The sequence below is a fragment of the Pongo pygmaeus genome, chromosome 18 (assembly GCF_028885625.2).
Source record: "Pongo pygmaeus isolate AG05252 chromosome 18, NHGRI_mPonPyg2-v2.0_pri, whole genome shotgun sequence".
Classification (NCBI taxonomy): domain Eukaryota; kingdom Metazoa; phylum Chordata; class Mammalia; order Primates; family Hominidae; genus Pongo; species Pongo pygmaeus.
Window position 1 is genome coordinate 44,335,790 of NC_072391.2, and position 20,405 is coordinate 44,356,194.

At 34.8% G+C, this 20,405-nt stretch overlaps 1 protein-coding gene across 1 annotated transcript in view; it reads right to left on the bottom strand.

The window, feature by feature from the left end:
• Positions 1-20,405, bottom strand: part of ITFG1 (integrin alpha FG-GAP repeat containing 1) — a 300,100-nt gene that overhangs the window by 150,842 nt on the left and 128,853 nt on the right. Inside the window, exons 9-10 of the mRNA XM_054452904.2 lie at positions 3,761-3,855; positions 1,267-1,439 (exon numbers count right to left, since the gene is read on the bottom strand). Coding sequence (XP_054308879.2) covers positions 1,267-1,439; positions 3,761-3,855 — 268 coding nt within the window. The remainder of the gene's footprint in view (positions 1-1,266; positions 1,440-3,760; positions 3,856-20,405) is intronic.

Consider the following 20,405-nt stretch of genomic DNA (forward strand, 5'->3'; position numbering starts at 1 on the left):
TTAAAAGGAATAACACTCACGTTCCATTCAGGAGTTTGTTTTGGCTATATCAGATCTGTTTCACACACATAGGTTACAAGTATACATTAAACTCTGCATAACAGAGCACCCTGATCATGTCCTTGGAAAACTCTACAAACACGATGCAGAGACATTATAATTTCAAACTGACATGCTTAGGAAAGTTAACGTACAGACTCTCCATACTTTTCTGTAAATAGTTTAGGGACACTCACTAATGATAAATATTTCTCTAAATATCAGATTTCAGGACAACACTGTTTGGAGTTAAAAGCAGTAATAGGTCTGACTTTTTCTGGAGAAGTTGTTTTGTATCATGAGCCTGGTTCTAAATATGGAGCTGAATCATTAGTAATTCGAGCATCAACAAATAAATTAATGCTCAGAAAAATAATGTAAAAGGAAAGAAAGAATAAGGGCTGAGGAATATAATTAATTGTGAGATGAATAAAACGATAAGGTATTAAAATTTAGGAATAGTCATATTTATGGCATCTGTCAGGATTCAAGCTAATTATGAGTTTAACTATATTGGTTTATCTACTGGTACTTCTATTTCAAAAATTAAAGTAATTGCAGCATTAGAAGTCACTGCTAATGCAATAAATGTACTCACAGTTGACATATACAAAAAGTATCAATAGTCATGGTGGAATTTCCAGTGTCATTACAAAACAAGCAACAACAAGTAACAACATTTACTAAATGTAAAATCAGTATGCCAAGAGTATCTTTCTAAGTGGTTCATTTATTTTTACCTTATTTAATCTTTACTATAACTCCATGACAGAGGTACAATTATTACACTTATTTCACACATGAAGAGTTCGAGTAATATGACTAAGGTCACACAGATGGTAAGTGGTAGGACTGAGATCAAAGCCTAGAGTCAGTTCTTAACCACCAGTGTCTTTGGTCTCAAAATATAATTGGGTCATTTGCCTATAACAACTTTTGACCTTTTAAAGATTATGTTTTATTGAGTGAAATATAACTTTTTACTTTAGAATGAATGTTCATTTTTGTTTTACAGATAATGAATCTGTGAAAAAAAAAAAAAAAAAAAACAACTAAGCAGTTGTGAGAAGTGCAGGGACCAAATTAAAAAACAGGAACTGAGCTCATCATGTTCCTTATTTAAGAGATTATAACATATTTAGGTACTATTCAGTTGCAAAGTACCATGGTTTGCAAATATTTCTCATATAGTTTACAAATATTTCTCACTTGATTTAATTTCCTTACCTTCCAGATGTGTTCTTTAGTATGACCAGAGCGTCTGGATAGCCATCCATATTGTAGTCTCCAATATGAAGGGTAATTGGAATTGGTATTTCAGTTGGTTGCTGTTCATCCACAAATGGCACAAAGCCCCAGAGTGTGCCCTTATTGCTGAAATCTTGTAGGACTGGAACCCACTATGGATTAAGAGAAAAAGATCAGACTTTATAGTTATTTTATAAAAAAATTTATAATTTGCAAAACAAACGATCAATTAAGTTTTCAAGATAAGCATTATTTTACTTAACTTCTTTATCTCTACAATATGGTAGGGTATCATAATTTACTCTGATGAATAGGTGACACTCTGGGAAAAAAAAAGTACTTTCCCTTAGAATTTATCCTAGTCATTTTTGTCTGAACTGGCACAGAAAGCCTTAGAAAGTTTTTCACAATATCACACGAATCTTAGGATTGAACTGATATTAATACACATCCAGTCAGATTACATAATTTAAAACTGTGTCACATAGAAACACTCAAATGAATATTTAAAAAAAACTAGAGCAAGCTGTAATATCATCTAATACTGATGTGCTTTCGGGAGGACCAACTTAGGAGGAAAGTTAGAACATGACAGAGACCCCGTTGTTCATTCTGCTGCTGTGCCTCTTACACATGCAGATGACTTCAGTCATTACCTTCCAGCTGAGCAGCTCCTGAGGCTTTCCAAACAACACCAGGCCTGACAGGCTTTATCAGTAACTGACAGGGCACTTCTCAGCCAAGAAGAATGAGCTCTGTCACTAAAAAGGCCGGAAGCTACATTTTTAGTAAATTCCTTTATTTCTATATTAATGGCCATGAAGAGAACAGAAAGAGAACAGAAAGCTCATTTGAAAATGAGCTTTGGAAATCCCTTTCTCTTTAGATAACATAAATCTTCACTTTTTAATAACTAGAAATCTGAAGAGTGGAAATCATGCCATTAAGGTTATAGTTGTGCCCACAATTTGCTGCGTATGAATGCTGGCACATAACCTGAAGATGTCCGAGCAGAAGCAGGCACAGCTGACTTGAGATGGCAGGAGACCAAACATGCTTAGAGATTCCTTTCCTTTCCTTCTAAGCAGGTGACTCATTTATACGGCTGCAAGTCAAATTATATTAAAGACGGTTTCTTGAAAAGGGGTGAATAAACAGGGTATCTCCAACAATTTATGTATTTTCCAAAGAAAGTATAATTTACCAGGGAAAAAGGAAACTTGGTAAAGACATATTTACAGAAAATGAGTTTTTAAAAAAAATTGGTATGCATCTTTAATAATTTTTCAATCTTTAAGCAAAACAGTATTATTTTATATATCATTAAAATGTTTCAGTGGTTTCACTTGGTTTTTAAAAAATTGTTGGGTTTTATTTCAGCAGATGAGAATTTCACAAAATGCCACGTTATCACAAATTTCTGAAGAGGCTGACAGGTTATTAATGAGGATAAATCACATTGAATAAAGTATTCCTGTTAAGGTAAATCTATTAAGGCCTAAAAAGTAAAAAGATTTTTCAGTATCAATATGACACTGATAATAGTCACCAAAGAACTGTGACATTTATCTTCCCAGAGAGAGATGACTATATAATTTGAAAATATTCTTACAGTAGTCTGTCGATAGGCAATAATTACTAGGATTACTAATAATTATGAACCAATGATTAAGTATTACTTGACCTAAAGTTTTAAGTGATTCAAAACCTTAAAAAAAGTTCAAGATAAAACTTACAAGTATAACCGTTAAATGCTTTCATTTATTTTATTTTTAAGGCTAGTAAAGTGAAGCTTTGCGGGTGGAGAAGAAACAAGGAAATCTGTAACTGGCTGTGTTCACTTAACACCACTGTACTCAGACCGGCCAGTTAAATGCTTTTAGAATGCTGACTGTGTGAAGATTTGTTTTCACATAAAATATGATGCTCCTTTTCCATAAGGGCTATAAAAGTCAATACGTTATTCTATCATTTATTACCCTCCAAAAGAAACATTAATTCTAATATGATTGTTATAACCTATCATTCCCATATTAATCCTCCACTGTGACTGTCAGATTCTAAATTGCTTACCTACAAGCTACAGGTAAAAGTCAGCATGAGATAATAAAATAGGTTTAGTTAACACAAATAAAAACAAGATCAGTTTCGAAAATAGATACAACGTTCTTCTACGTAACCTTTTATTATAGTGTTTTGCCATATTCCTGGCATATAAAAAGCTAAAAGATCATTTAATTATAGTATCCAGAATGGGTTTTCTTCACTAGAAATAATTATAACAATGCTTTTCCCTCAACAAATTAAAAAATAATATATTTAAATGCATTTCATTAAGTTAAAATGAGGAAGTCGGTAACTTAATTTTGGGGTTCCCTCTGTTCTGATTCTACAGATATCTTTTCTAACCTTAGAAGATTTTTTTCCAAGCACATTAAAAAAAATGTTTACATTAAAAAACAACTTGATATACCTGCTTCGTCCCAGATCTCACTAAGTAGATGGTACTCTTTTGGCAATTTTTATCTTCACAGCCTGGCAGTAAATGATCCATGTGTCCATCTCCATCTGCCAAAAGAAACTTCAAGAGTCCATTAATAGTCACAAAATAAAGTGTTCTTGTAGGGTATATTAAATTTACTATTTGTTCAAAGTCTACATCAATCTGGATAAAACAGAAGAATTTGACACATGGCTTCAAAATGAATATGATTTTATTTAAAAAATTACTCTGGCCCTTGCAACTGATTATCTGGACTGTGTCTTGTTCTAAATTGCACACTTCTGTGTGGTTAAGTATTTCTATAGGAGGGAGGGGGGCAAGGGCTGAAAAACTATTGGGTCCTATGCTATCTGGGTGATGGGATCAGTCATACCCCAACCTATGTAACAAACCTACACATGGACTCCTTGAATTTAAAATAAAAGTTGAAATTATAAAAAGGAAAATGTATAGTGTTGGTAAGAGACCCCATTTCAGCCTGTAATGTTAAAACCATCAATTTTTTAAAATGTAGCTTTGACTTATTTACGTAATTATCACTGCTGCTATAGAAGAGAAAAATAAGCATATCAACAGTAGTCCATTATTATACAGAGTATTTTAAATGTGAGACTCTTATCTTTATACATACGTAAGAGCCTTTATTCTGGATGAACTTGGATCCAAGAGCTATAAAGCTCTCAACACTCTGGCTTCTTAAAAGCACCAATAAATTTTTATCAATGAAAAAGCAAATGAAAGGAATATAGATATCCTTTCCGAGTGACTGTTTTTTGCAAAGCTGCACAGTATTCTGCTAAGGCCTACAGAGGTGAGGTTATGGAGGAAGTTAGTAAGTTACTGACATTACTGAGGTGTCAGCTCCTCTAGTGCTCTCTCCCATCTAATGTCGCCGCTACCTGATGGGGTTTACAGTAATTTTGATGTCCCAGAGTTAAGTCTCTTTATGTGGACATTCACAATGCACAGTCACTTAGTTTTTTAATTTGGGGGCTGATTTTGTATTGCTTTAATCACTGATTTATTGCTATTGTTTATTATATTATTTAACTTGTGCCTGAGGTAGTATATACACCTGGAAGAAAATAAAAGGATTATTAATACAGAAGTATGCTTCACTGTATATTTAGTGAAGCATACTTACATATTGAGAGCTATGTAATTATCAAAAGCCTATCAAGTCTCCAATAATGTATTCAAAAGAAAAAAAAAGAATTTTAGGCTGAGTGGAATTAAAATCTAGCCAATGGAAACTGACTTCAGCATGGAAAATTAAAAATGCATAACAAAGTAAAAAATGAATTTCTTTCATTTAATTTCATGATTTGATTACTTAGGATCCTCATGATTAATAACATTCATGATGATAAACCCTGCCTTAGAGGAGTGCAACATTAAATACAATAGTTGAATTAATAATAAAACATGTAGAGAACATCTGTAATTTGGCAACATATAGATTTGGACTACTGAGAATTAAATAGGTTGAGAGATAAAGATGTAATTCTAGGCAGGAATACTTGAAAAGGAGAAGGTTTTCCAAGGAGATAAACATATATCATGGCTTAAAAAAAAAAAAAGTTTGAGAGCTAGCCAAGTAAGAAAGAACTAATACAAAAATGTGATTTACAAACTGGCTCGAGTGATAACATGGACTTCATTAAAACCAAATCATTCTACTGTAAATTAATGGGAGAACAATTTGAAGAGCATTACCATGGCTTTTCCCTTTATTTTTACCCCAATGACAAAATGCTCATATTAGAATCTTATGCATACTTTACTTCTCCCCTAGTTTCTCTTTCTTCCAAGTAGTTTCATATATCTCATGACTCTTTTGACAATGAATTGGCTGGTATTTTTTCAAGTGCTCTAACAACTACCTAGTAAACATATATCTAACTCGTGATAACAGCATAATCATGCATTTTAGTATAAATTATCAGTAGTATTTTATAGATACGGTCATAGAAAACTAAACTCAATCACAAAATGTGTTTCTTGTGCTATTCTAAATGCTATATATATATATAATTTATTATTTATTTTTTTTTGAGGCAGAGTCTTGCTCTGCCACTCAGGCTGGAGTGCAGTGGCATGATCTCAGCTCACTGCAACCTCCCGCTCCTGGGCTCAAGCAATTCTCTTGCCTCAGCCTACTGAGTAGCTGGGACTACAGGCATGTGCCACCATGCCCGGCTAATTTTTGTATATTCAGAAGAGTCCGGGTTTCGCCATGTTGGCCAGGCTGGTCTCAAAATCCTGGCCTCAAGAGATCCGCCTGCCTTGGCCTCCTAAAGTGCTGGGATTACAGGCATGAGCCACTGCCTCTGGCCTTATTTTTAAAAAATATTTAGGTGAAATGACAGAAATGCTTTTTGAGAGTACAATTTCGAGAGTATAATTTTGAAGGAAATTTGCTCTTTTAAAAGAGAGAAGCTTTTAAATTTACATATTTCAGTTTTTTGTACTTTCTTAAAAGCTTTTTTATTTGGTAGTAATTTATACTTAAAGTTGCAATAACAGAAATAGTACAAGAAACATCTGTTAAGCCTTTAACCACATTTGCCTATTGTTAACATTTTACCCCTTTTACAAAATCATTTGTGTTCTTTCCCTCTTTGAAATAAATTTTTTTCTGAACTATGTATATAAGTACATACATTAAGGTCCTTTGTTCCTAAATGTATCAGTGTGCATTCCCTAGGAGTAGGGATATTCTCTTATATAACTACAATACAGTTAACAATTCACAGTTTACACACAAACAATGCATTTATCCAATGTGCTATCTATATTTCAATTTTGTCCACTGACCTCTTGTCCCGTACAGCATTTTTGTCCCTGCAGCACAGGATACAGTGTAGGACTAGAAATTGTATAAAGCTGTTACTTAATAGCCTCCTTTCATTTGGAATGTTTCCATAGCCTTTCTTTGTCTTTAATTTGCATATCTTTTAAATCTCACACTACAGGAATATTTTATGTTTTAATATATTATTATGCCTGGGGAAGAAAGTACTTTTAACATGGGAAAAATCAGAGGCACAAGGCTAGGAGCTAGAATTACTTTAAGCAAATTCTCAGAGAAATAATCTCTCTTTGTGAGTAGATTACAAAGAAGGGCATGCTGATGGAGATGCTAGCCTGTGAACTTGGCACAGTATTTAAAGAAGAACCAGGAATTTATAACTTTGGATTGTCTTTTCTTTGGGACTTCAGTAAATACGTATCTCAAGTTTTCTTGAAGGCCAAACTTCTTTCTCAAAAACTCAAGAGAAACTGCAACAGATGGAAGAGCATTTTGATTTACTTATATTTACAAAAACCAGTGTAAAAATCAGCCTTTTTCAGGACTGATCATCCTAAACTAACAAACACATGCTAACTTCCCTTTGATGATAACTTTAGCCAAATTACAAATGAAATTCTTCTCTAAAACATATAAATACTTTATTGAAATAGAATTAAGGGTTTAAAACTGATTTAGAGAAACTAAAACTGATTTAGAGAAAATTTTTAATTTTAAAAGCAAAACTAAAGTGTTATTGTTCTTGTCATAAAAATGGATTACAATGAATTTTTATATATAATTTTTGTTTTTAATTAAGCAGAGAACAATAAAAGATACACATAAAAAAGTTCACATATATCACTTATTCTCTTAAACATTCTTAATATTTTCAGTCTAATGAAGTTAACTGACCTGTGGAATTGTTTAAGCAAATTAGAACTCATTGTTCTGGCCCCAGATTACCTTTCCAACTCTGTTAACCACAATTTCTCTAACGCAGTGGTTCTGCAGCCTCTGAATCGGCTGGGAAGTTGTTGGACATGAGAATTCTTAGGCTCCTGCCCAGATCTAACAAATCACAATCTCAGGAGGTGGGGCCCAGCACCTTGTATGTTCCTAAGTCCTCCAGCTGACTGGATGGGGACACTTGCTCTCAGGAATCTACACTGGTCCCCCATTGATGCCAGGGGGTGCAATGGGCATCCTACTTCTAGTGGGCATCAAGACTTCTACATGTCTTGATCATGTTTCTTCATTTAGAATAAACTTCTTTTCTTGCTAATCAAATTATATTACCCCTTTAGGACTCTCTGTATCCCTTCCTTTTGAACACTGCTCCAGCCTCTTGGGACTCCAGGACATCTTCTACATAATCTCATGTCTTTTAGGCACGTCAGCTCACTACAGTAATAAAACACATACCACTACATAAATAAACTGTTTTCTGTGAATGTCTTTCCACTTGGTAACAGTATGTGGAGATTTTAACATAATGGAAAGAAGATAAAATTAAGAACAGTTAGATTTGCATTTTTAATCTAGCTTAGCTGCTAATAATGAGTAATCAGGCATGCAATCTTAAGAAACCAAAAAAAAAAAGTCATTTTACTCCATCCCCTGGCTCCCCTCCAGTGGCAACCACCATAGCAGTTTCTTGTCTATCCTTCCAAGACAATCTATGCAAATACATATACTACATATAATTTTGCACAAATAGTAGTGTACTCCACACATTTTCTAGCATCCTAAATTTCTGACTTAATAATCTTTGAGATGGTTTCATAATGGTAAATCTGTATTTGTGTCATATAGATAATATACTATTACTTTGTATGAAGGTATCTCAGTAACGGATTCTCTATTGATATGCAAATGCTGGGTTGTTTCCAATCTTTTGATAATCCAAACAATCCAACCATGAATAATTTTGTATACTCTCACCTTTGTGAGATTATATCTGTAGTATAAATTCCTAAAATGAAAATTTTCAATTGTTACATTAAATTAAAATTTATATTTTACGCTCCATAGAAGAATAGTTCTCAAACTTTTAAATACTCTGAAAAACTGAAGACCCCAAAGAGCTTTGTTTATGTGACTTATATCTATGCCTATTTACTGTATTAAAAATTAAGACAGAAATAGTTCAATATTTTTATTAAGTTAAAATAACCATAAATATATTACATGTAAACACAAATAACAATTTCATGAAAAATAACTTTTACAAAACAAAAAGTTTTTGAAAAAAGAGTAGAATTGCCTGGCTTTAAAATAAAATTATATTTTAACACTGATTTTATATGTAATCTGTTGTAATATGTTGTTTTGGTTGACAAATACGAAAAAATGCAGTTGGTAGAAGTATTAAAATAGCCTTTTCAGACAACTCTGGGTATTATCCCATCTATCGTCAAACTCAACAAGTAATTTTTTTAACAGTTATTTGCAATGAGGAATCTAAAGCCATATCAATGAATTTTCCCTACTCTGTTAATTAAAACCATTGGTTTATCTTGCACTTTGAATGAATGCTTCATATCCATCTATGCATTCATGTAAAATGCATGACTTTGTGAAATCACACATTGATCATTTGAAAAATATTAGTTATGTGGACCTTCTAAATGTTGATACACTTCATTATACCATATCAAAAATTCACATTTGTTGATATCACTACAATCTCATCACAAAAGTCTTTAGATGTTGGGAAGCTGTCAGCTCACTGCAGATAGAAGTTTTCCAAAATTAAAATTTTTGCTTGAAAGCTCAAATTTTATCACTGGTACCGAATCCTGTCAGTTGTTTTCTTGATGTGACAAGCTCACTTTGTTTATTTTAGAGAAAATGTCCATCAACTACCGAAGCTGGAATAACAGTAGTTTGTCTGTCAAGTTGTTCTTTCAACTAAGAAATGGTATTTTAAGAAGTAGCTAGTTTAGCTTGCAACTTAATCTCACCAGTGCTTTTCATCAACACAACCAACATACTTGGTATGCAGATGTGTTTTATGCATATTTTCCAACACAGACTATTATAAAGATGTATACTCAAGGGTTGAGACTTATTAAAATTATTGTTTTTTTGCAGATTCATCGAAAGAATTACTAAGTGAAACTGACCATGTTTCTTGTTCCCTTCCTCCCCCTCCTTCATTTTAAAATTGTGAATATATGGTGATGAGGACCACAATGAATACTAGTGAAGTTTGGTGCTAGTACTTTGATTTGTGCTACACTGGAAGCAGCTTTATCCACCATTGCTTTGCTTTGTCCTTGTAAATGTCAACAGGTGAAAAAGTCAAACAATATCTTAGTATTAGTGTAAAAATAATTTTCACCTTGTGTAATCCTTGAAAGAGGTTCAGGGAGCCGCCCCTCCAGAGGCACAAATATATATACATATTTTTTTTGAGATGGAATCTCACTCTGTCACCCAGGCTGGAGTGCAGTGGTGCCATCTCCGCTCACTGCAACTTTCGCCTCCTGCGTTCAAGCCATTCTCCTGCCTTAGCTTCCCAAGTACCCAGGATTATGGGCGTGTGCCACCACGCCTGGCAGAGTCCCATATTTTGGATCACACATTCAGAATCACTACAAGAGAGGTTACACCAATACCTCAATTATCAAATGTTTTAACTTTTTGCCAGTCTGATAAGTGAAAATGGTATCTCACTGTGGTTTTAATTTTTGTTTTCTAATGAATAATGTTGTTGGTCTTTTACCTGCCACTTTGTAGCAGCCCTTTCAAAATTAAGAAAATTATTCTTTTATCTGTGATTTATTAATATTTTGCTTTATGGCTTCCATGTTTTGCTTATATTTTATAACAGCATTTCCAGTACACACATATAACTCTGTTTCCCCCACCCACACCCTGTTTTGTTCTAGTACTTTGGAGTTACTTTTAAGTCTTAGATTAACCTGAAATTTATTTTGATATACAATTGTGAGTTGTACTGCACTTTTTACAGATGGATATCTGGTTAGCTGTTCCACACCAATTATTGAATGATATATACTTTTCAGAAAATAAACTAAATCTCTTTCGCTTTGTCTTTTATCTATAAAATGATTAAAAGGAACATAACTTAGCTACCATATGTGATCACTGTAAGGATTAAATGTGGAAGAAAGAATTTGGAAAAAAAACCTTAAAGCAGGAAACAAACATAAAGGAGTACATTATCCCTATCTAGCCCTATCACTGTGGTATTCTGTGGATTTAATACAGTGGTATGCTCTGCCTAGGCAAAAGAGTAAAAAAGGCATTAGAGTAAAAAAGAGTAAAAGAGTAAAAAAATGCATTAACTCCTGGAAGGACAGAAGTACTTTTTCTTCAGGGTTCTCACTTCAAAAACCCACTGCAAAGTTGTCAGTGGAAATACTAAAACACTTGGTCATGAAAAATGAAACTAACAATTTAGAATTTGACAAATGTTGCTCCATAGATGGCAAAAAAAAATTGTAAATGGAATGGCTAAATATTTCTATCTACAATCTGGAACTCTGAGTTCAAAAACAAAAATAAATCAGTGATTTCTGATTACAGAGTAGAACATGGCACGACAGCTCACACAGGGAACAAGTCAAAATGCCTTCTTCCACCATCTGGAAAATCTACTCATGGATGACTGTAGCATAGATGAGCTATAAATACCACAAATCACATGACTAATTAATGGCAGAAGGTTTTAAATAGAATTCAAGGCTTTTAATATGTGAGACCCAGGGCTGAAAGATTTCTATACAGAATCTCTGAAACTGCACTTCTTGCTAAAACGGACTCTGAATATAGACAGAAATAATGGCTTTCTCATTATACTTGTCAAGAGATAAGGGATATATGACAGATAATGTATTTACATATAAAATGACATTTTCTTTTGTGATTCATTATTAATATAAAGCTGGAAATACAGGCTAAAATTTTTAAAAATCCATTTCCTTTTTACTTTTGAAAACAGTGAAGAATATAACTTTATATTTTTCAGAACACATCATTAACATAAGAGAAATTATTCTCAGAAAAATACAGAGTGCGTCATGGTGGTACATGTTAGTTCCAGCTACTTGAGAGGCCAAAGCAGGAGGACTACTTGACCCCAGGAGTTGGAGGCTGCAGAGTACTATGACTGTGCCTGTAGATGGGCACTGCACTCTAGCCTGGGCAACACAGCAAGACTCTATCTTTTACAAACACACACAATGTTACACCTTTGATATCATAGGAAACAACAATTATTATATAAACCAGGTTAGATACTTTTAGGGAATAAAATTAAGAATTTTAAAATAATTGAATAGAATAAAAATATATGCCATGCATGAACATATTTACAATTCTTTATTTTTAAAATGCTCATAAACCAAATTATGACAATGTGAAACAAGTGCTAATATAAACGGAAAAAAAGAAAAAAAAGAAGATCGTATCATCTACATTACTATGTGGAAGGGATAAACAATTTCTTCAAAATATTAATTTTTAAATGGCATAAATGAAAGAATTATGAATATGTACACGGGTTTACTTATTCTGCTTCAGATGTTAAATAGCATACAGGTTGATTTTAAAGTTCTGCACATATACAGAATTAATGTACCTACGTTATTGAAGAGAAGTCTACAAAGTACTAGTGCCTTAGTGGAACTTTAAAAATAAGCAATATATACTATTAAAGAATCTGAACATGATCAGAAAAGAAAAGCTATACTTCTTTAAGATGCTGCCAATCACTGTCAGACATAGTAATGCTGGAAAGCGTGACATGGTACCAAGGATACAGAAAGTTAACTAAACTAGCTTTAATATAAGTTTTTGTAAAAAAAATTATTAATTTTTAATTGACAAAAACTTTATAAATTTAGAATCTACAACGTGATGTTTTGAAATATGAATACAGGCCAGGCACGGTGGCTCAAACCTGTAATCCCAGCACTTTGGGACACCAAGGCAGGTGGATCACCTGAGGTCAGGAGTTTGAGACCAGCCTGACCAACATGGCAAAACCCCATCTCTACTAAAAATACAAAAAGTTAGCCAGGCATGGTGGCGGGCACCTGTAATCCCAGCTACTTGAGGCAGGAGAATTGCTTGAACCCAGGAGATGGAGGTTGCAGTGAGCTGAGATCATGCCACTGCACTCCAGCCTGGGCGATACAGTGAGACTGTCTGACACACACACACAAAAGAAATATTAATACATTGTGGAACAGCTAAAACTAGCTAATTAGCACATGTATTTACTTACATATTTAACATTTTTTCTGTGTGTTCAGAGCACTTAAAATCTACTCTCTTATCAATTTCCAAGTATATATTGTTATTAACTATAGTCATCACATTGTATTTAATATAAACTTAAGCTTTGTGACTACTTGGCCATCAGAAAGGACATTCAGGATGATTGTTTTTCTCTTGCCAAGGTCTGGCATAAACCATTCTATTTATTGTGCTGATTGATATAAATACTTTTATTTGTTATTTAAATTCCCAAATAATTGCCAGGCTTCAATAATATCTCATGGATACTTATCTAGTGATGCTTTTCTGTTTTGCTGAGTATACCAATTCTTTCACTACTGTTATGATTTAAATATTTCTCCCCTCCAAAACTCATGTTGAAATTTAATCCCTAATGAGGCGCTATAGAGAGGCATGGCCTTCAAGAGGTGACTGGGTCAGGAGGGTTCTCCCCACATGAATGGATTAACTTATTCATGAGTTAATTAGTTGATATGTTAATGAATTCATGGGTGATCATGGCAAAGAACATGGGTTATCATGGGAGGAGAACCACAGAATTTTATATTTGGGAAGAAGATGATAAAGTGCCATAAGAAAAGGAAGAGAGGCCTGAGCTAGCACATTAGCAGGCTTGGCCCCCTAGTAATTTGATTCTCTGTGCTGCCCTGGGATTCTGCAGAGTCCCCACCAGGAGGAAAGCTATTATCAGATGTGGCTGCTTGACTTTGGACTTCTCAGATTACATAACTGTAAGAAATAAATTTCTTTTCTTTATAAATTACCCAGTTTCAGAAATTCTTTTATAAGCAACAATGGAGTAACACAATTATTATACCTTGATGATTTTTTTTCCTAACTCAGAATTTTATAAAGCAAAGTCATGACCTATTCTTTTTCCTGCTCTGAGATTCCCCTCTTCTCTCCAATATGTGAATCAAGGTAAAAGCTGACTATCTCAGTGAGTTGGAGTAGAAATGGGGTGGACTGAGATTGGGTCTCAGTATACCCAATTACAGCCCAGTCACCATGATGACGGTGGAAATGTTTCCTAAACATTCTACATGGCAACAGCCTTATTTTACTTTCTGAAGTCTGGAAGAGAACAGGGAGAGGAAGATGGGACTAGATTATTCTTAAAATTCTTATGATTAAACCCTAAAACTCTATGGCTATTGTTTTATATGAAGTATTAAATGTGCTATGAAATTATAATCATTTCAGCTTTTCTTACCAAAAATAAATATGTGTATATTTACTATGCACAGATACAGTATAATTTTTCTATAATGTTCATACGTCATATAAATGAAGAGAAATATTTCTATCAATAGTACTTTAAAATTTTGGGGTATATCTTTAAAAATCTACAAGCTAGAAGAGAGTGGGGGCTAATATTCAACATTCTTAAAGAAAAGAATTTTCAACCCAGAATTTCATATCCAGCCAAACTAAGCTTCATAAGTGAAGGAGAAATAAAATCCTTTACAGACGAGCAAATGCTGAGAGATTTTGTCACCACCAGGCCTGCCCTAAAAGAGCTCCTGAAGGAAGCAATAAACATGGAAAGGAACAACCGGTACCAGCCACTGCAAAAACATGCCCAATGGTAAAGACCATCAAGGCTAGGAAGAAACTGCATCAACTAACGAGCAAAATAACCAGCTAATATCATAATGACAGGATCGAATTCACACATAACAATATTAACCTTAAATGTAAATGGGCTAAATGCTCCAATTAAAAGGCACAGACTGGAAAATAGGCTAAAGAGTCAAGACCCATCAGTGTGCTGTATTCAGGAAACCCATCTCATGTGCAGAGACACACATAGGCTCAAAATAAAGGGATGGAGGAAGATCTACCAAGCAAATGGAAAACAAAAAAAGGCAGGGGTTGCAATCCTAGTCTCGGATAAAACAGACTTTAAACCAACAAAGATCAAAAGAGAGAACACCATTACTTAATGGTAAAGGGATCAATTCAACAAGAAGAGCTAACTATCCTAAATATATATGCACCCAATACAGGAGCACCCAGATTCATAAAGCAAGTCCTTAGTGACCTACAAAGAGACTTAGACTCCCACACAATAATGATGGGAGACTTTAACACCCCACTGTCAACATTAGACAGATCAACGAGACAGAAAGTTAACAAGGATATCCAGGAATTGAACTCAGCTCTGCACCAAGCAGACCTAACAGACATCTACAGAACTCTCCACCCCAAATCAACAGAATATACATTCTTCTCAGCACCACACCACACCTATTCCAAAATTGACCACATACTTGGAAGTAAAGCACTCCTCAGCAAATGTAAAAGAACAGAAATCATAACAAACTGTCTCTCAGACCACAGTGCAATCAAACTAGAACTCAGGATTAAGAAACTCACTCAAAACCACTCAACTCCATGGAAACTGAACAGCCTGCTCCTGAATGACTACTCGGTAGGTAAATCACGAAATGAAGGTAGAAATAAAGATGTTCTTTGAAACCAATGAGAACAAAGACACACCATACCAGAATCTCTGGGACACATTCAAAGCAGTGTGTAGAGGGAAATTTATAGCACTAAATGCCCACAAGAGAAAGCAGGAAAGATCTAAAATTCACAATTAACATCACATTTAAAAGAACTAGAGAAGGAAGAGCAAACACATTCAAAAGCTAGTAGAAGGCAAGAAATAACTAAGATCAGAGCAGAACTGAAGAAGATAGAGACAAAAAAACCCTTCAAAAAAATCATTGAATCCAGGAGCTAGTTTTTTGAAAAGATCAACAAAATTGGTAGACTGCTAGCAAGACTAATAAAGAAGAAAAGAGAGAAGAATCAAACAGACACAATAAAAAACGATAAAGGGGATATCACCACTGATCCCACAGAAATACAAACTACCATCAGAGAATACTACAAACACCTCTATGCAAATAAACTAGAAAATCTAGTAGAAATGGATAAATTCCTCGACACACACACCCTCCCAAGACTAAACCAGGAAGAAGTTGATTCTCTGAATAGACCAATAACAGGCTCTGAAATTGAGGCAATAATTCATAGCTTACCAACCAATAACAGTCCAGGACCAGATGGATTCACAGCCGAATTCTACCTGAGGTACAAGGAGGAGCTGGTACCATTCCTTCTGAAACTATTCCAATCAATAGAAAAAGAGAGAATCCTCCCTAACTCATTTTATGAGGCCAGCATCACCCTGATACCAAAGCCTGGCAGAGACACAACAAAAAAAGAGAATTTTAGACCAATATCCTTGATGAACATTGACACACAAATCCTCAATAAAATACTGGCAAACCAAATCCAGCAGCACATCAAAAAGCTTATCCACCATGATCAAGTGGGCTTCATGCCTGGGATGCAAGGCTGGTTCAACATATGAAAATCAATAAACCTAATCCAGCATATAAACAGAACCAAAGACAAAAATCACATGATTATCTCAATAGATGCAGAAAAGGCCTTTGACAAAATACAACAACCCTTCATGCTAAAAACTCTCAATAAATTAGGTATTGATGGGATGTATCTCAAAATAATAAGAGCTATCTATGACAAACCCACAGCCAATATCATACTGAATGGACAAAAACTGGAAGCATTCCCTTTGAAAACTGGCACAAGACAGGGATGCCCTCTCTCACCACTCCTATTCAACATAGTGTTGGAAGTTCTGGCCAGGGCAATCAGGCAGGAGAAAGAAATAAAGGGCATTCAATTAGGAAAAGAGGTAGTCAAATTGTCCCTGTCTGCAGATGACATGATTGTACATGTAGAAAACCCCATCGTCTCAGCCTAAAATCTCCTTAAACTGATAAACAGCTTCAGCAAAGTCTCAGGATACAAAATCAATGTGCAAAAATAACAAGCATTCTTATACACCAATAACAGACAAACAGAGAGCCAAATCATGAGTGAACTCCCATTCACAATGGCCTGAAAGAGAATAAAATACCTAGGAATCCAACTTACAAGGGACATGAAGGACCTCTTCAAGGAGAACTACAAACCACTGCTCAAGGAAATAAAAGAGGATACAAACAAATGGAAGAACATTCCATGCTCATGGATAGGAAGAATCAATATCGTGAAAATGGCCATACTGCCCAAGGTAATTTATAGATTCAATGCCATCCCCATCAAGCTACCAATGACTGTCTTCACAGAATTGGAAAAAGCTACTTTAAAGTTCATATGGAACCAAAAAAGAGCCCGCATTGCCAAGACAATCCTAAGCCAAAAGAAGAAAGGTGGAGGCATCATGCTACCTGACTTCAAACTATACTATAAGGCTACAGTAACCAAAACAGCATGGTACTGGTACCAAAACAGAGATATAGACCAATGGAACAGAACAGAGCCCTCAGAAATAATGCCGCATATCTACAGCTATCTGATCTTTGACAAACCTGACAAAAACAAGCAATGGGGAAAGGATTTCCTATTTAATAAATGGTGCTGGGAAAACTGGCTAGCCATATGGAGAAAGCTGAAACTGGATCCCTTCCTTACACCTTATACAAAAATTAATTCAAGATGGATTAAAGACTTAAATGTTAGACCTAAAACCATAAAAACCCTAAAAGAAAACCCAGGCAATACCATTCAGGACATAGGCATGGGCAAGGACTTCATGTCTAAAACACCAAAAGCAATGGCAACAAAAGCCAAAATTGACAAATGAGATCTAATTAAACTAAAGAGCTTCTGCACAGCAAAAGAAACTACCATCAGAGTGAACAGGCAACCTACAGAATGGGAGAAAATTTTTGCAACCTACTCATCTGACAAAGGGCTAATATCCAGAATCTACAATGAACTCAAACAAATTTACAAGAAAAAAACAAACAACTCCATCCAAAAGTGGGCGAAGGATATGAACAGACACTTCTCAAAAGAAGACATTTATGCAGCTAACAGACACATGAAAAAATGCTCATCATCACTGGCCATCAGAGAAATGGAAATCAAAACCGCAATGAGATACCATCTCACACCAGTTAGAATGGCGATCATTAAAAAGTCAGGAAACAACAGGTGCTGGAGAGGATGTGGAGAAACAGGAATACTTTTACACTGTTGGTGGGACTGTAAACTAGTTCAACCATTGTGGAAGTCGGTGTGGCGATTCCTCAGGGATCTAGAACTGGAAATACCATTTGACCCAGCCATCCCATTACTGGGTATATACCCAAAGGATTATAAATCATGCTGCTATAAAGACACATGCACACGTACGTTTATTGCAGCACTATTCACAATAGCAAAGACTTGGAACCAACCCAAATGTCCAACAATGATAGAGTGGATTAAGAAAATGTGGCACATATACACCATGGAATACTATGCAGCCATAAAAAATGATGAGTTCATGTCCTTTGTAGGGACATGGATGAAGCTGGAAACCATCATTCTCAGCAAACCATCGCAAGGACAAAAAGCCAAATGCTGCATGTTCTCACTCATAGGTGGGAATTGAACAATGAGAACACATGGACACAAGAAGGGGAACATCACACACTGGGGACGGTTGTGGGGTGGGGGGAGGGGGAGCAATAGCATTAGGAGATATACCTAATGCTAAATGACGAGTTAATGGGTGCAGCACACCAACATGGCACATGTATACATATGTAACAAACCTGCACATTGTGCACATGTACCCTAAAACTTAAAGTATAATAATAATAAAAAAAACAAACCATATATAACTTAAAATTTGGAGTAAATGTGATAGTTGAGAAGAAGGAAATTTAGACACATTTCCTACATACGGTGTTGAAACAGAAGAAAAATACTTGGTATATCCTTGTTATATAACTAATTAGCTTAAACATTCTTATTTTCTACCAAGCAGAGTGATACTTAAGGGCTATTAATTCTTTTGTCTATTTACTTCTGAGTGCTCTCAATATGACAGAAAATAAATTCCGTTGGGTAATCATTTTAAGATTAGCACATTTAAATGAAAGAGATTAAACTTTTTTCTGTCAATAGTCTCTCATTTTACTAATAAACTAACCTATTATGACAAACTACTAGCTAACTCAAACCCATAATCTGAATTCTAAAAAGAAGCAAGAAACTGAAATAAAATCCTATTTTTTGCTTTATACATTTATTCACACCCACGATACAAGGTAGGCAAAGGTGGCTGTTAGTCTCTTCGTCAGTACGATCTTGCATTCAAAATAAAGCCTAAGATCAAAAGAACAGAAATGTATTTAAATAGAAAAATCCACGCTTAAGGCAGCAAGGACTAAACAACGGTTCCTTCTTATTATGATTAGAATAAAGCAGCATAAAATGATTGTAAAGTAATATTATTTTAAAATGAAATCTTTAAACACAAAAGCTTTCATTTAATCCTAACAATCTAGGATTTTATATTTGGGCAGAAGATGAGAATCAAAATGCAAATGATTAAAGCTATTATAAAGAATTCTTAAGAAAAGAAGTCATGCTTGGGGGCAGCAGAAAGGACAATGGGAAAGTTACTGCTTTCAGGACTGTGTGTTACTAGGGTGCTCAGTCAATTCAGTTTTTCTATCCACAAAATGAGAAGGCTAGATTCCATGTATGACATTCTAAAATGCTACCAGCAGTCCACTTCCACTAAGGCCACAGTCTAGTTTAGGAGCATGGGCTTAAGTTCATCATAAGGACTTGAGGTCAAATCTCAGCTATCACTTGCTAGTAGTGTGGCCTTGGGAAAGTTATTTATGATTTCTAAGCCTCAGTTTCTTTATCTGTAAAATGCATACTATCCCAATGTTTTATTGTAAAGATTAAATGATGATGATGACAATGATGACACTAATACGCAGTCACTGAGTGTTTACTATGTGCAAAACAGTTATGAGTTTTATACATGTATTATCTCCTTTAATCTTCATAATAACTCAAATTGTATTATGACCTCCATTTAACAAAAGAAGAAATGGAAGTATAAGAGGTTAAGTACCCTGCCCATGAACACAGATTTAGTAAGAGGCAGAATGAGAATACAAACTCAGGCAGCCTGCGTCCAGAGCCCATATTCTCGTCTACTGCCCTTTGCATAGTTCTTGGCACATAAGAGCTAAATATGTGGTAGTAATTGTTAGAATAACAGACACTCAAAAGTGTCAAATGGTGACACTACAATATCAAAGACAGTTGCTTTTACATAAGCCAAATGTCAACATTTGGGCAGGGATGGATTACAGATTCTTAGTTTCTTCTGGAGAGCATAAATGAAAGTGTGACCTTTAAAGAGGGCTGAAAATGCCTGGTACTGGTAAAAAATAGACAGGCATGCCAGTGAAACAGAATAGAGAGCCCAGAAATAAAGCTGCACACCCATAAAAAAATGATCTTTGACAAAATTGAGAAAAATAAGCAAGGGAAAAAGGACTCTCTATTCAATAAATGGTGCTGGGAAAACTGGCTAACCATATGCAGAAGAATGAAACTGGACCCCTACCTCTTACCATATATAAAAAATAACTGAAGATGGACTAAAGACATAAATGTAAGACCTCAACCTAAAAAATCCTAGAACAAAAC